We start from the raw sequence: 17287 nt of genomic DNA, 5'->3' as shown, positions 1-17287 counted from the left end.
TTACCTGTCTTTTCACAATTACCTTATTTTGGCTGATGTACCTATATATATATATATATATATATATATATATATATATACCAAAAGAAATGTATTTGCAAAATTTACTATATTCCAATGTATGATCATACACTTTTACACCAAGTTTCTCCACATGTATTAGAAAAATACCATATTGTCAGGATCAAATATGGTGAACACTAGGAAAAATCGTTTCAAAATAAGTTTGTGAAACCAGTGACACTGGAATTTGAAAACAAAGTTTAATGGAGACAATAAAGCAGACCAGCTGAATGTTGATGAAACAACTTTATTTCATGATGATGAAATAAAGCTACTTTTGGTGAAGAGGAAAGCAATATGACAATATGACAGTGCATTTTATTAGTCTTTAGGATAACAGGGTTGGTAAGTTTCTTGTCTGTGCTACATTGTTTCCTTACACATAAAATTCACAGTTCATTAGCTCTGATTAACAGCAACAGAGTATAAAGGTGTTTGGACACATTAACAAACGTAAGAGTATAACATTCTGCCAAATTATGCTCATTTTTGACTTTGTTATTATTGGGAAGGTTTATTGGTTTTGCTCCTGCAAGACAATGTAATGAACAAATGTTACATAGGGAATCTAGATCTCAGCCTTCAAATTTTTAGTTCAATTATCAACAGCTCTGTTAAAATGTATAATCAAAATGGCATGACTTGAGAGGAAAACACAAAGATGCCCTTTATTCGCAGTTATTTGACATGTCTTTGCAGTAAAAACACTTATTTGTATAAAATCAAGTATGGCAAAGTTTATTCATAGTTGGCCATGGACTGGCTTTACCAACAAAACAATTTATAATTCACGTTCTGAATCATACTTGTCTTTATCTGGATTCAACATGTCAAAATGTCTGCCAGTAAAAAAGGCCTGATTACTCCTTTACTGTTTCTCTGCAAAATAAGTTAAAAAAAACAAAATGAAAACAGAAAACATCTGTTAACCCCAGTTTTCACCCCCACCCTACTTTCCCCTCACCCATGCAGTTCCTTATTGGCCTTGTTGAACATAGACCTCTGCTCTTGTCCAGTCCAAGCCTATGCGGTCTCTCCTTGGGCTGTGGGCTGCCGTGCAGCCTCAGGGCTGTCAGAGACAGGAATTCTGACCCTAACTTTAGCGCCAGGCCCTGTTGAGCAGCTTGACTTCGGCCAGACGTTTGCTGATCATGGTGGCAAAGAACAAGGCAAAGAGGACGCTACTGATCAGCATGTAGTCATAGTCATCCTTCAGTACGTCAAACTGCTTGGAGGGGTAGACACGTGTCTGATAGATGTCCAGTCCATAGGCCACCACCTAAGAGTCAAAGACATATACATTTTAGTCAGTGCTTCTCTATTATTTTCTGTTACTCTCCCCCCCCCCCCCCAGGAAGAAGAAAACATTTCGCTGGTTGACTGCAGCCTACTGCTCATGGTTCATCCATGATGGGTTGATTGCAGAGAATGAATTTTTCCACAAGGGATCAACAGAGGATAAATTATTATTATTGTTGTTGTTAATTTTTTAGTCTAACAAAAGCTTCAAAGTGCATCAATTTGCCTGAAATTGAAAAATAAATAAAAAAATCAACAAATAAATACATTCAAATTGGTGAACAACATTAACATAGGAGCACAATATGTGGAACACTCTAACCTACAAAACAAAAATGAATAAAACAATTTGTGCTGATAAATTTTTTTTTCAATCAAAATGAGGAAGTCAGGACTAATGGTCACCATGAGCATGTTTTTCAGGGCACAGCTTTTTGAAGCAGGTTTTGAAGCACGATACTGCAACTCGTAGCTCACAGTAAACACACCGGTGTTTCCTCATCTCCCACCATAGTCACAGTGACGCCAAGCGCTACATACACTTCGTCATATTTCTATACTTCGTCACACTTCGTGTGACTTTTGTTTGTCTCATTATTTCTGTTTCTCACTGCCTTTCTTATCATCCCTGTTAAATATTTTTCCATGGTGTCTCTTGAGGGTTTGTTCACTGCACTTCACATCTCCTGCTCGGTGTACAACAAAAAAAAAAAAACGACACCATAGAGCTAATACTCTGCGCATACTCTGACAATGAGAGCGCCATTGCACCTATTGTGGATATGCAATTACACTTTATTCTAATGCAGCAAAAATAAGCATGTTCCCCGGGATCACACACTTGGCATCGCACTGCACCCCCTTAAGGGGGCGCACCCCACTATTTGAGAAGCAACTATAAGTCAATTTCACATAATAGGGATGTATGGACTTTCAGTTTCCCATGGTTCCCAATATCTTTTTCCAGAATATTTTTTAGCAACACAGTAATTAGTTTCAGTTTCAGACAACCAGTCAAAGTATTTGCTATTTCGATTATTAAACGTTCCTTTTTTTCCCTCAACAAATTATTGGGAATAAAATACTTCTGTATTATTTCAATGGTGTATATATTAAGCTGAAAAATCAAAAAGATAAATTATATCTATATTTGAATCAAAATGCCTTTTGTCTATAAACTATTTTGGAACTCAGTGTCATAACTTTGTGTTTTCAATATTGTGGGGGAGAAAACAAAAAAAAAGGGTTTCCGTAGTTTCCAAGCATTAAACTAGATTTTCCATTGCATGGAAAAGGTAAATGTTGTATTTCTTGTTTCATGTGTTTTCAAGTCCATTTTTGACATGACTGGTCTGGAGTAACACTGAACAAATGGCTACAGTGACTCCTGTTTCATCCCTTTTGTAAGAAAGACATGTGGGCAAAATAAATAAATAAAAAATATTTTCACACCTATACCACAATCACCTCCCCCCCAAACAACCTTAATTTCCAATAAAGTAGTGTTTTGGCACAAAATTCAGCATTACGTGATCAGGGACTCACTAGGCAGGTGGACTCTAGGCCAGACGGGGCAGTAAAGATTCCGCGCACTCTTGACACAGTTTGATTGTAGTTGATGAACCACTCTGTGCGGATCAGCAGCTCCGGTGCGTATGGTATCAGGTTCTCCTCCCTGGTGATTAAGTTAAGAGGTTCAATAAAATATAACAGTGTCTTTACACCTGATCTGATTGATGGGACCAACCTGCTTTGCTCAGATACTGTATCAGGCCTCCGAGGGTCAAGAAACATTTTAGGCAGTGACAGAATTCCTCCTGATGGTAAACCAACTGTAAGAAAGCCATTAGCAAAGAGGATTACAAACAGCGGATAGAAGACGACACAGAAAATGTTCCTTACTTTTACACACATGCGCGCATGCGCACGCTGAGACTTACTGAGAAGGTGGCGGCTGGTGATGCCTTTCTCAGTCAAAGTGGCCTCTATGGTGGAAATAGACGAGGGAAAAATATAGGACTGCTGAAGCACCTGGGGGGTATGAGGTCGGTCCAGAGAGCTGAACACGGTGCTGTTGTAGAGCTCCATTCCTTCATACAGCTCAATTACAGAGAACTCATTCCTGCGAGATTTGGTGCTCCAGTACTCATACTGAAGAGAGTTAGCAAAAATGCAGAAGTGACACAATTGTCTTCCAAGTTCACTTTCCAAGTCACAGCATGAAGATCATCCGGGTTTGATAAGTGTGTTTGCAGCTGTGAGTCAACTGCTTGTTTTTTTGGAAACACAAGATCCTTTATAATTTCACTGATAATAGTGAATACAGATGTGAAACACTTACCACTACCCAATTTTCTGAGTGCACAACATGAACAGGTCCTCGAGCCTTTCTTTGAACAGCTTCATGGATAATGCGCCCGGTGACGCCATCAATCAGAAATATGCCGACAAAGCTGCGCTCGGGGTGCACATCTGTACTTTCTGTCACCACAGCGAGTAGATTGGGGTTCAGGTACTGTGCAAAATGATAAATGATTCACTTACGCATCATCCTCTTTAGATTATAAAAGAAGGTATCATTCATACAAATGTAAATTTGTGGTACGGAAAAAAGGCAAGAAATTAGAGTGGAGGAAGAGATTAACGTCAAATATCAAAAAAACAAAAACATAAATACTAATTAAAAAAAAAAAAACTTCTACAGACAGGACTCCATTCTTACTCTAATCAAAAACTTCAGATTTTCATCCTCCAAACTTTTCCATATGGAAAGGCCAATATTTCACTCTTTTTCAGGGGCATTGAGTTCTGGAAGCGCAAAAACTGCTCTGCTGTACCAGATTTTTAAAGATGTTTAAATGTCAATTTTATTTATTATTTCGTCTTTGTTTTTCCCAGTCAATGTTTAGGTTTAATGTTTTTACTACAGTGTATACAAATATATGCCTCTCATTCCAGTTACCATTTAATTTTCCTTCTATTGTTATCAATATTATATGGCTTTCTGTTAGAAAAGATCTCGGTGCACTTTTGAATGTTTTGAAAACAATGTCAAATAAACAGGACATAAAGAAACAAGGCAGACCAGACGAAAAAGGATATCATGACTCAATGTCATTATTAGAGTGACTTTTTTATAAAGTACATATGAGTAAAGAAAATAGTGCAGAGTGTAAAATCCCTGGCAGATAGAAGAGGTGTTTATTCTTATTCTGAGCTGATGGTGGATTATGATTCACTGGGGAAACGGTGACACATGGTACTGTGGTACTTGGAAAGATGACTTTTCAGTCTGTGTGTGAAAAAAAAAGACTGACTTTCTGATCAATGAAAGAAAAGAGTGGAAAAGAGGCTGAACACTGTGGAATCCTGGCACAAATAAGACCATAATATATTTTTCAAAGCCACTATTTTACATTTATGGAAGTGAGTGTACCTTATAGAGAACACTGCGGTCTCCCATGACTCTGCCTTGGGAGTGAACATGCTCATTTGGCCTTTTCCCTTTGACAGAGACAATCCTCTGTATCTCTGTTGGGATGACAACCTCCCAGATCAGCTCAGTTGACAAGTCCTGAAACATTTACATTGATTTTCATTAATTTGCTGTTAAAACACTGAACTCTGTATGAGTTTTGATCCAGTCATATCAATTCATTTGGTTTAAGTATTAGCTGAATAAAATACAGCTATCCTCAACAAAGAAAATGGCAGTCCATACAAAGAAATATCTTCACAGAAACAATTGCTAATTTATTTCAAATATTATCTCCTAATCTAGAATTATGATACAATGTAGGATTGTGTGCATCCATTACAAATATCAAAATCATGGGAGTTACTGGCTGGAGATACATTTCTAAAAATAACTGCTTTATTCTAAGCTACCTTGAACATTGCATTATACAGGTATATTAGTTCCACTTGCCATTCGTAGCCTGTAGCCAGACAGTCTTCCTTGGTTCGAGTCCACAAGATAAAAGAATATTGAGGAGGCCATCTCCTGGAGCTGCTGCAGCACATTCTTTGTCGAGGGAAAGGCAGACACCTGCAGAATAACAAGGGTTAAAAGCTGTGTCTGGGTAGACAAGTCTTGAAACATTTACATGGATTCTTTTCAACCGATTCTTTTTAACCAAAAATAAGTGGCTTGGGAGTCAAGTCTTTGATAGATGGACCATATATGGGATGATTGAAGCAGAATTTTGATTGATTTTACCTTGTAATGATCATCCACAAGAAGTAAGACTTTAGCATAATCCTGGTCCATGAGTGGCAGCATGAGTGTCTGAAGTATTGGCTGAGGCAAGGCAGGTGGTGTGATGTGACTCTTCTTTCCAAAGATTGGGTTAAACACATGAAGTGTCGCCAAGCCAGTGTCCTAATGTGAAACAAATGGGGAGGTGGAGGGGGAACAAGAAATTGTAATTATGCTACAGACAACTGAAGAAATATTTATTCATTTCCATGGAAATGAATGAAGGGGGCAAAAGATTAACATTGGGTTTAGTAATCCAATGAATTTAATCAGTTGGGTGTTTTGCTCTAGAAATGATGTGTTTTTGGTTTTTTTTTAATTTACATCTGAATTTAACTCTTCATGTTTAATTTCAAGTTTAGAATAAAAAAAACGAAGTCTACATTTATCTAATGAGAACACCAACATCATTTTTGGTTGTTCTTACTAAACTGTATGGATTCAGATTCCTAAATCAGACTAAAAAAATTCCAATGAATTTCTCATTAATTACATACTCAAACATCACAACTTCTTATTGGTATCCAACATGCTTTAAGTTATTTGTGCTGAGTTATTTTAACATTTTTAATTTAGCCGTTCACATTTAAAAAACTTGGAACTGGTATGACATGTAGTTCATACTGTGGTTTTAACCACTGAAAAATATATGCAAGAAAAAGGGACTTTTTAAACATTTATAGTTATATTCAATGGCAAAAGTGATTCAGATGCTTGTTTCAGAGGAAGAAAAAAATGCTAATAATTTCAGTACATTAAAATTCGAAATCTACCGTCATGGTGGGTTTTGTGACTTTGCAGCATCTTTACTTGTGTATGAACCTTTGCAGAGTGACAAATGTCCAGCACACAGCCCTCTAACTCATTTTAATTTACTCATAAATGTTTATTGCTCACTGCAGCTTTAACATACCCACTCAGATAACTTCCACCTATTTGAGTTACACAAAATGACAAAGGTTTGACTGTTGGATACCTTGTCTTTGATGAGCAGGGTGCACTGTGGAGGATGAGGGAAGTGTGATGTTGTTCGTTGCACCATTAAATTAAAGGCTGCATTCAATGGGATGTCCTTCAGGTAGTGCCTCCATAAAATACTGCCTGTCCTGCTGTCAATTCCGAAGAGCTAGAGAGATAAATTATAAAACATCACAGTGGAATTTTAATAAAGATTTGGCAAGACATAATTTGTGGCCTGAACAAAAATTACATGACTAACAAACAAAGAGGTAAGTTTTATCCTTGTACCTTGCCAGATGCAGTCACCATTACCATCATTTTCTGCAAGTTGAATTCATCTCTTGATAAGTTCTCAATAGTCACATCATTTTTAACTTGGCTCCGAGGTTTCCGTGCATCATAAAACAGCTTCCAGAGGTGAGTGATCCAAGCCTGCAACAGGATGAGCTGAGAGGAGAGCCTCTTCAGCACCATGGACATCAGGCCATCTAGACCGATCACATGGACAATACAGATGGAATGCTGTTAATGGTTCTCAGATAGTACAACCCTTTGCTTCTCATTAGAGCCTCTGTGTCATTGCTAAGACATAATTGTGTGCCTTGCAGAATACCGTAATTTCCGGACTGTAAGCCACTACTTTTTTCACACACTTTGAACACTGCGGCTTAAACAAAGATGCGATTAATTTCTGGATTTTTGGGGGCTTCATGCCACCAAAACATTAAGCCTCCTCATGTTGGAGCAATTAAATCATTGTGAAATTCTGAGGCCATTCAATTCTGGCATTGAAGAAGACAACTTTTACGGTTTTAGTGTACAGGAGGAAGACCAAGATAGCAACAGGACTTTTCCTGTTTTACTTGATATTGTTCTTTTTCATCAGCTGTTTTACAGGCACTGATTAGAAAAAAAACATTTCCACTACGCTTTTGTAGATGTTACAGGTATGTATTGAATTAAAAGTTAAAAAATAATGTTTCTGTGTAAGACAAGTGCAGCTTAAGTATGTACACATACATTTATTTGTTTATTTTTAGCGGTGCAGCTTATATTCGGGTGCGCTCGATAGTCCGGAAAATACAGTATATAGCCTTGAATCAATTTGTGTAAAAAAGAGAAAATCATAAATGGAAACTTGTTCAGCAGTAGGAGTCTTACAGTTATGCCTTTGTAGAAAAACTCTGACAAATTCAAGAAATTCAAATCTGGATGTATGCGGGATTGACTAAGGGTTAAATTTTCTTTACAGAAATTAGTCTTCAGTGTATCAAGATTCACTGTAAAATTTGTTACCTTGAATAGCTTGATCCAAGCGCAGCAATAAAAATATGGGACAAAAACAACAAATTGAGCTAATGGCAACAAAGAGATTTATGACCTCAACATACCCAAGAATCATTTCCCAAACAAAGTTGCAAACTCATAAATAATAAATTGTCAACTTTTCTAATGTATGAGTCATTTGATGATTATATTGGGTTTTTAAGCAACTGTAGTGAAGATGAAACCCAGCGATTGTAAAGGACCAATCTTGAAAAAGGATTAATATCTGTATGGGAAAATTCTATATTCTTGAATAAGAAAAAGTAACCATTGTAGAAAACGGACACTGAATTACTGAGTGATTAACCTAAAGCATTATTTATTTTACTCAGATCAACATTTACCAGCCTTTTTGCCAAACTCCCCCTCCAGCTCTGCCTGTGTTCCAGTGAGGGGCAGATCCACCATTTCCATTGTCACCACATCTGACAGGGCTTCTTCTCTTGTCCACATTACACGCCCTGGAGAACAAGATTTATTGTTGCAATTATTCATTCCATTTCTCCACAACCTTTAGCAGTTTGTGTTTCTGCTCACCAGAAACTTCCATAAATATGTGTACACTGTGAATACTGAGTGGTCAGATGTTGGCAATATTTGTGATGACTAAGCGCTGTATTTCACCATATCACTTCAATGAGGCCAAGTGTGGATCACCGACCTCTTCAAAACCTGGACTATTTGACATTTCAGAGAGAAATCTCATAACATTGTGAGAAAAAGTAGTATACAGCAGCTTAAAGTAAGCCAGGGGAATATGGGAGTATTTTAAGCCCCGTATTGATACAACATCAAATGCAGCCTCAGGGCGGCACTGGCCCGTGCCTCTCCAAGTCTGCCTTGGGGGGACACGGAGCAGTGTCTCCTTGTGCCGGTCCCAAGCCCGGATAAATGCAGAGGGTTGCGTCAGGAAGGGCATCTGGCGTAAAACTTTTGCCAAAACCAAATATGCGAGACAACCAAAACTATACCATACCGGATCGGTCGCGGACCGGGTTAACAACGACCGCCATTGGTACTGATGACCTACAGGGTACTAATGGAAATTGGGCTACTGTGGGTCGAAGAACAAGAAGAAGAAGAAGAGGAGTGCGTGTTCGGAAACAGAGAGAGAGGAGGAAAGGAAAGAGTCTGGGACTGAGAGTAGGGACTTTGAATGTTGGGACTATGACAGGAAAAGGTAGAGAGTTGGTGGACATGATGCAGAGAAGGAAGGTGGATATACTGTGTGTCCAGGAGACCAGGTGGAAAGGTAGTAAGGCTAGAAGCTTAGGAGCAGGCTTTAAGTTGTACTATTATGGTACTGACAAGAAGAGAAATGGAGTAGGAGTTATCTTGAAGGAGGAGTTTGTTAGGAACATCCTAGAGGTGAAAAGAATGTCAGATAGACTTATGAGTCTGAAACTGGAAATTGAAGGTGTGATGCTCAATGTTGTTAGCGGCTATGCCCCGCAGGTGGGATGCGAATCTGAGGAGAAGGAGAAGTTCTGGAATGAGTTGGATGAAGTGATGCAGAATATTCCCAGAAATGAGAGAGTGGTCATTGGTGCAGACTTCAATGGACATGTTGGTGAAGGCAATAGAGGGGATGAAGAAGTGATGGGCAGATTTGGTATCCAGGATAGGAATGCAGAGGGACAGATGGTGGTAGATTTTGCAAAAAGGATGGAAATGGCTGTAGTGAACACCTTTTTCCAGAAAAAACAGGAACATAGGGTAACTTATAAAAGCGGAGGTAGGAGCACGCAGGTAGACTACATCTTATATAGACGGGGTAACCTGAAAGAGATCAGTGACTGCAAAGTAGTTGTAGGTGAGAGTGTAGCCAGACAGCATAGGATGGTGGTCTGTAGGATGACTCTGGTGACAAGGAAGATGAAGAGGACAAAGCCAGAGCAGAGGACAAAATGGTGGAAGCTGAAAAGGGAGGAGTGTTGCATGGTTTTCAGGGAGGAGTTGAGAAAGGGTCTGGGTGGTCAGGGAGAGCTTCCAGATGATTGGACAACAACAGCTAGTGTTATCAGGGAGACAGGTAGAAGAGTACTTGGTGTGTCATCTGGAAGGAAAGTAGATAAGGAGACTTGGTGGTGGAATGAGGAAGTGCAGGAGTGTATACAGAGAAAGCGGTTAGCGAAGAAGAAGTGGGATACTGAGAGGACTGAAGAGAACAGACAGGAGTTCAGGGAGATGCGGCGAAAGGTAAAGATAGAGGTAGCAAAGGCAAAACAAAGGGCTTATGATGACTTGTATGCTCGGTTGGATAGTAAGGAGGGTGAGAATGATCTATACAGGTTGGCGAAACAGAGAGATAAAGATGGAAAGGATGTCCAACAGGTCCGGGTGATTAAGGACAGAGAGGGAAATGTATTGACAGATGCTAGAAGAGTGACGGGAAGATGGAAAGAGTACTTTGAAGAGCTGATGAATGTGGAAAATGAAAGAGAGGCAAGGGTAGAAGAGGTGATTATTGTAGACCACAAAGTAGCAAAAATGAGTAAAAGTGAAGTGAGGAAGGCATTGAAGAGGATGAAGAGTGGAAAAGCAGTTGGTCCTGATGATATACCTGTGGAGGTGTGGAAGTGTCTAGGAGAGGCAGCGGTAGATTTTCTGACTAGATTATTCAACAGGATCTTAGAGAGTGAGAAGATGCCTGAAGAATGGAGACAAAGTGTGATGGTGCCTATCTTTAAGAATAAAGGGGATGTGCAGAATTGTGGCAACTACAGAGGGATAAAGTTGATGAGCCATACAATGAAGTTATGGGAAAGAGTAGTGGAAACTAGACTGAGAGCAGAAGTCAGCATTTGTGAACAGCAGTATGGCTTCATGCCTAGAAAGAGTACTACAGATGCAGTATTTGCGTTGAGAATGCTAATAGAAAAGTACAGAGAAGGCCAGAGGGAGCTGCATTGCGTTTTCGTAGACCTAGAAAAAGCATATGACAGGGTGCCAAGAGAGGAGCTCTGGTATTGTATGAGGAAGTCTGAAGTGGCAGAGAAGTATGTTAGACTGGTGCAGGACATGTATGCTAGCTGTGAGACACTGGTACGGTGTGCTATAGTGTTAACAGAGAAGTTCAAGGTGGAGGTGGGACTCCATCAGGGATCAGCTCTGAGCCCCTTCTTGTTTGCAATGGTGATGGATAGGCTGACAGATGAGGTTAGACAGGAATCCCCATGGACCATGATGTTTGCGGATGACATTGTGATCTGTAGTGAGAGCAGACAACAGGTAGAGGAAAATCTAGAGAGGTTGAGGTTTGCTCTGGAAGGGAGAGGAAGGAAAGTTAGTCTCAGCAAGACAGAATATATGTGTGTGAATGAGAGGAAGCTGGAGGATTCCAGGTACTATGTGATAGAAGACTATCGGCCAGAATAAAAGGAAAGGTGTACAAGACAGTGGTGAGATCAGCGATGATGCATGGACTAGAAACTGTTACAACGACCAAAAGACAGCAGGCAGAACTAGAGGTTGCAGAGATGAGGATGTTGAGATGAGATGAGGATGTCTCTTTGGGAGTGACCAGGATGGAGAGGATCAGGAATGAGTCTATCAGAGGGACGGCACATGTTCGATGTTTTGGAGAGAAGGTCAGAGAAGCCAGACTGAGATGGTTCGGTCATGTACAGAGAAGAAATAGTGAATATATTGGTAGACGGATGCTGGAATTGGAGCTGCCAGGCAATAGGTCTCGAGGAAGACCAAAGAGAAGATTTATGGACGTAGTGAGAGAGGATATGAAGGTAGCTGGTGTGAGAGAGGAAGATACAGAGAATAGGGTTAGATGGAGAAGGTTGACTCGCTGTGGCGACCCCTGACGGGAAAAGCCGAAAGAAGAAGAAGAAGAAGATTGATACAACATCAGCTTAGCTGATTTATGGAAAATCCAATAATATGTTTTTGAACATAAATAAGAGAAGAAGAGATTAATATCATTTGTACGGTCAGGTTTTCAAGATGCTTTAGACAATTTCTAACCATTTTTGATTCATTTGTTGTCCATAAAGCTTATACATCACCCGGTACCAAAGGGGTGCTGGATACAATGACCAGACATCGGGTAAGACTTGAGTTAAACAAAACCATTTGCTTCTCAATTATGGGTTCACATATAGAGACACAACCATTGACTTTCTCATCATATAGTCCATAATCTATATTCAGTACACACTGCTGTCATGGCCAGCATTAGTTTACAGTATTTTAGATGACACCTGTGAAAGTAGTCTGCCACTAAGATGAGTGACACATTTAAAATTGTTTGGCCTCCATACCTGGCTGTTGTATTAAAGTAAGAGTGTGGTCTTCGGTCTGCACTACGACCCTATAGCCAACAGAATCATCCTTCTTCAAGAATGTCTGTAAGTGCAACTGAAAAACAAAATTAAATATATTTGATTGTGTTTCATCACAAAAAAAGCCATACATGTTTGAAAAGAGATTATCATTAAAACCTCACACAATTTGAAAAGGACAGCGAAAAAGAGGGACTGTAGGGCAATATTCAGAATTTCACTTACATACTCTGGTTTTCCACCATTTTGATCCAAATTGAAGATCAATGTTGTGTCAAGAAGTCTACGGCCAGTTTCTGCACTAAAGAGGTTGAGACTACAAGCCTAGAGGGAATAACAGATAATAGCTTTCACAATCAAAATTCTGCATTTATTAACTGAATTTATCAAGTGTCATGAGAAAAACATTGTTACCATAGAAACACTGTTCCCAAAGAGACATCAAACTTTTAACATGGTTCCTACTGGGGATATCTTTGTTATGTTTTGAAAATATCACAGATGTACAGTTATTACAAAGCTGCATTCTAAACCAGGACCTATTCAGAAATGACTGGTTCTGTCTGCCTGATTCCATCAATAACCACTTTGATAATTATCATTATTTTCCTCATGATTTTTCTCCACAGCTATGAGGTATAATTACTTATGGTTATGTGTGAAAATCACATGAAGGAATTTGATTTGAAACAGCAGGTTTCAAATGGGGGAGGGGAGGAGGTAGGGCAAGAGAGAGAGAGATGAACGTGTGTTTTACTATGAAAGAGGAAATAAATGCCATACTGTTTCTGTGTTTGATTTTCATGCTCGAGCTGTTGTGTGTAGCTCCTTGCAGCTTCAGAAATTGACCTACTGTATTTCATTGTTATAATTGGCAATTAATATACATTGCAGGTCAGAATGTGGAATTTCACTTACTGTTTTATTTTTTGGTGACATGACAGCAACAACAGTCTTCTCTCCGGCAGTTGCAAATGAAGCCAGCATGGCCTGTCAAACAAGATATCATCAATAGCGGGTATGATTCAAAGTCTTTCAAAATATCTTCATGATATGTATTGACATTTGCCGAATTGCTGAAAGTCAAAACTGTAAATTACAAAAACAATCAGCAAAAAACAAAAAGCAATGTCGTGGAATGTTACTTAGTATTTCAATTGTAAAAATAATAAAATAATGTAGAAATTAATTAAGCAGGAGGGAGACACGTGATATCTAGAATCACATGTAAAGGAAGTCTTTGTATAAAAGTTATTATTCAAATTTCAATAGACAAGTTGTTGTAATAAATTGCCGTTAATTAGAAAAACAAGCAAACAAGTGAAAGAGTTACACACAGGCTTGAATTCCCTGAGTATATCTATTTGGCCGTTGCTGAGCTGGAGGAGCAAGTGTTGTTCAGGACCCAGTTGTAGTAAGAACTCGGACAACGGATGTCGGGCTGGATTGGGGTGTGTAGAAATCACAACTGGATGGAAACTTGGCGTAATTTCAAGTCCCAGGGACTAGAGTAAAGAAAAAAAAAGGTCAAAAGACTTCATCCAGAGAGACATGGGAGTATGTTTTGACTGTGACTTTGGAAGGAAACAATGATAATTAAAAAAACAGTTTTTTGTAGATACCTGCAAGGGGATTTGGGTCATCTGTGTGTCAGAATGAATACTAAGTGTGTAAAGGGATGTAGTTGCTGAGTCCACACATGTCAGTATTCCCTGGCCGACCACTGCGCAGCTGGCCTGTATGATGGACAGCCATGGAGCCTCAACTGAAACCTGAATACAAAAAAATTACAAGAAACAAACAGAATTGTGAAGAGTATTTTTAAAAGCATTGCTTATCTAAAATAGGTAATGATTATCATAAAGTATTTATTAATTTGTTCTGAAAACAGTCTTTCACCTAGACAAAGCATGCATACTTATACTAAAAATGTATTACCTGTTGGATTATCTCTCCATCCTCCACACTATAAGCGACAACAACAATATGGGAATGAGCCACGACTCCCAGTACAAATACTTGACCATTTCCACCTGAATACACAGACTGGTAATCCACTGTGTTGCTGTGAGAGATTAAAGAAAAAAAAAAAACAGGTGGAAAAACTTACAATTTGGCTTACATAAATACCATCTTCTATGCTGTTGTGTGCTGGGGCAGCAGGCTCAAGACAGCTGACACCAACAGACTCAACAAGCTCATCAGGAGAGCTGGGTCTGTCCTGGGAGTAGAGCTGGAGTCTGTTGTGCAGGTTTCAGAGAGGAGGATGATGAGGAAGCTCCTCAGCACCATGGACAACATCCATCACCCCCTGCATGCCATGTTGATGTCCTGTCAGAGCTCTTTCAGTCGCAGACTGATACCACCAAGGAGCTCCACTGAACGCCACAGGAGGTCTTTCCTACCTGAGGCTATCAGACTTTTTAATTCCTCTTCCCTCAGCCGCAGGGAATCTTCAATCTTTGTAGTTACAGCTAACAGTTAAGACAATTCATATTTCATTGTATTTCTTATTCTTCCTCCTTTCTACTATTATGTTTCTTACTTGAAACTCTGGCGCAACAATTTCCTTCGGGATGAATAAAGTTGTTCTCATCCCATCTCATCTCACAACTAGAAATGTAAATTTAAACCTTGAATGTGTGTGTTATTCTGAAACTATGATTAAATGATCATGACATTGGAAATAATATTTTGTGGCTTGCCTGAATTTTAAATTCAAAAAGTGAGCAGAGTTTGCACATTAAACAGATGCCATCTGGCATTTTTTCCAACTCTTTTCCCTTTTTGTTTGCAGCAAATTACACATTTTCTACTATGCTTTGCAATTAATTAAATCCTTGCAATCTGAAATAAAGACAGCAATTTTAACACAGTATTTTCAAGATCGATGTTTGTAGACTTCAAATAAGACATTAGCAACAGACATATTAAATATTATTTTTGGTGTTGATTAGACACAGGACCCCTTACCTTTCTGGAAGAGTCTCTATCCATTTTTGATGACCATTGGAAAGGTAATGGAGAGAAATGACAGTTTTCTTCAAAACAGCCACATGTTTCACAGTATCTTGCTGTCCAACTAAAACTGCTGCCTGGAAACTGAAACATGACACAAAAACAAACAAAAAAAACTTCACTTTTACATAAAATAAAAACAATTACTCAATCAACCACTTCATATCAAGAGACTGTCACCTGCCAGAATCCAGCAGAATCTCCCAGTTCAAACCGCCAACATGTATCTCCCAGGAACGAAGAATACGACCATTACCAACCACCAACACCACATCTAGGAGAGAATAGTTTACAATTAATTATACACTTGAAGCTATCTCACATGTAAAAATCAGCAACAAATGGCGAAATCACCTTGTCCATGTTGCAAATGAGCATCAATGTTTCCATCTGGCCCAGTCTTATCCACATGTCGCCAAACTGTAACAATATTAAGTATGCAATGATCCAAGAATCAGCTATTTAAACCAAGAGAGCAATTTCACTTAGTCCATTAGTACACATCAATAAAAAAAGTACTCACAAAGTTCCCCTGTCCTGGTATTAACTGCAGCAAAGACATTCTTCTCAGTACTCACTATTAACTTTTTGGATGACTGTAGGTTTGAATCAAAATGGGCAAAACGAACCTTGCCCACATATTGCTGCCTCCTGTGAATAAAAACAGATTGTAAGAGGAGCACCAGAAATGACGGTCTATATGCGTATTAGAAAATCAAATATAAAGTAACAAATCCAATTGGGTTTAAGGATAACAGCCTAAATTATACGCGAAAATTGAATACAGGCCATTTTTTACTTGTTCCACGATGTCCAGACGCTTAGGGATGAATATAATTTAAATGAACTGGGTAACGTTAAAGCAAACTAGCCCTCTAAACTTAACACGAGTATCTTCTAAACATTTTGCCAAGAAGCCGAAGTGACCCGAAAGGATCTTTTTTTTTATGACTTTGAAAACACATACTGTGCACATTTCAAGTAACCGTATACATCTTTTCGGCCCGTTCAGAAACACTGAACACCAAACACACCGGGTCCCGGCCGGGCACAATGACAGGTTATAGCATTAGCACGTTCAGATTTTAATGTAGCTTCACAGAGGTCATATGTTGTCACTTACCAATCAAATTTCCCGACTTGGTCCTCAAATACAGCATCAACCGAGAAGCATGATATTAGACATGTCAAGAACACTATTAGCTTTGCCATCGTTACCACAGCTTGAGACAGTAGCTTCGACTTGCTTTGCAATGAAAGTCGGAAGTCGGCGGTTGCCTGGCTTTCGGTCGTGAGAGAGAGGTGCTGCCTCCTACCGTCACTTTTCAAGGTGTGCCATCCAAAGTGTCCACTTCTTCTCCCCACTCATGAACATGAGATTAATACAATTGATTGATAGCATTAATTAAGAATAAAACACAAAAATACTACCTGAATCATTGGACATTAAAGGGTAAACGTCATGTTTTCAAGATGGGGGGTTCCTTTGATTGTAAAGCATGCTGTTGTAAATGTTTTGGCCAACTCATTTACTGAAATTCCGAACAAAAATCATGTTGCCAAGTTTAAGAATTAAACGCTGACAAAACTGACTCCTCTACTGAGATCTAAATGTTTTTTTTTTAACCAGATAAATCAAAATGGAATGGAATGCTGCGATGTTTTTTTTTTTTTTCATCACATTCGCTTTTCATTCAAAGAAATTTAAGTTTTATATACTAGTATTCGTCGACAGAGCAATGGTGGTGTCTGTTGGTTTATATAGCCATCAAATAAAAGAGAATAATGCAACACATCTACCCCATGACAACCAGAGTAAGGTGCTTACAGGGAATGTCATACATGAGGAGTATATATCAGTGAATAAGGACCTGAAAACGCTGAATACGTGTAACTGGGGTTTTCTTTAACTCGTGTTCCAAGGGCTCAGAAAGTTGAAATTGCCTAGAGTATTTGAACCAGATCCAAAAGTATGATATTGTCTTGGTTTTGTACCGAGTGTGGTCGCACAGACAGCGCCCCCTGCGATTTCACCCTCACCGTTTCTTCTTCCAGTGGCTAGCTTTTT

At 39.0% G+C, this 17287-nt stretch overlaps 1 protein-coding gene across 1 annotated transcript; it reads right to left on the bottom strand.

Moving 5' to 3' along the window:
* Positions 1-290: 290 nt before the first annotated feature.
* Positions 291-16502, bottom strand: emc1 (ER membrane protein complex subunit 1). The gene is made up of 22 exons (XM_086141749.1): positions 16343-16502; positions 15743-15870; positions 15574-15639; positions 15400-15493; positions 15175-15303; positions 14140-14266; positions 13824-13973; positions 13539-13706; positions 13120-13191; positions 12427-12525; positions 12181-12277; positions 8251-8367; positions 6869-7068; positions 6597-6746; positions 5582-5743; positions 5291-5410; positions 4799-4936; positions 3704-3877; positions 3303-3513; positions 3110-3194; positions 2908-3037; positions 291-1342 (listed from the first exon to the last, which is right to left on the bottom strand). The coding sequence occupies exons 1-22, from the start codon at positions 16429-16431 to the stop codon at positions 1163-1165; spliced, it is 2886 nt and encodes a 961-aa protein (XP_085997875.1). The 5' UTR covers positions 16432-16502; the 3' UTR covers positions 291-1162.
* Between the last annotated feature and the right edge of the window lie 785 nt (positions 16503-17287).

This window comes from Fistularia commersonii, chromosome 34 (genome assembly GCF_037954325.1).
Source record: "Fistularia commersonii isolate RoL2024-O1a breed Wild chromosome 34, RoL_Fcom_v1.0, whole genome shotgun sequence".
Taxonomy (NCBI): domain Eukaryota; kingdom Metazoa; phylum Chordata; class Actinopteri; order Syngnathiformes; family Fistulariidae; genus Fistularia; species Fistularia commersonii.
The sequence above is the reverse complement of the archived record's forward strand: the minus strand, read 5'-3'. Positions and strand labels throughout refer to the sequence as shown.

Excerpts from the sequence above, each read along its gene's own strand:
- emc1 (XM_086141749.1), bottom strand. The coding sequence starts at position 16,431 with ATGGCAAAGCTAATAGTGTTCTTGACATGTCTAATATCATGCTTCTCG. Across the intron at positions 8,368-12,180 it reads TACTTTAATACAACAGCCAG|GGCGTGTAATGTGGACAAGA; the intron begins GTATGGAGGCCA and ends CTTGTTCTCCAG. Across the intron at positions 3,878-4,798 it reads ACCGCAGTGTTCTCTATAAG|TACCTGAACCCCAATCTACT; the intron begins GTACACTCACTT and ends CATTTTGCACAG.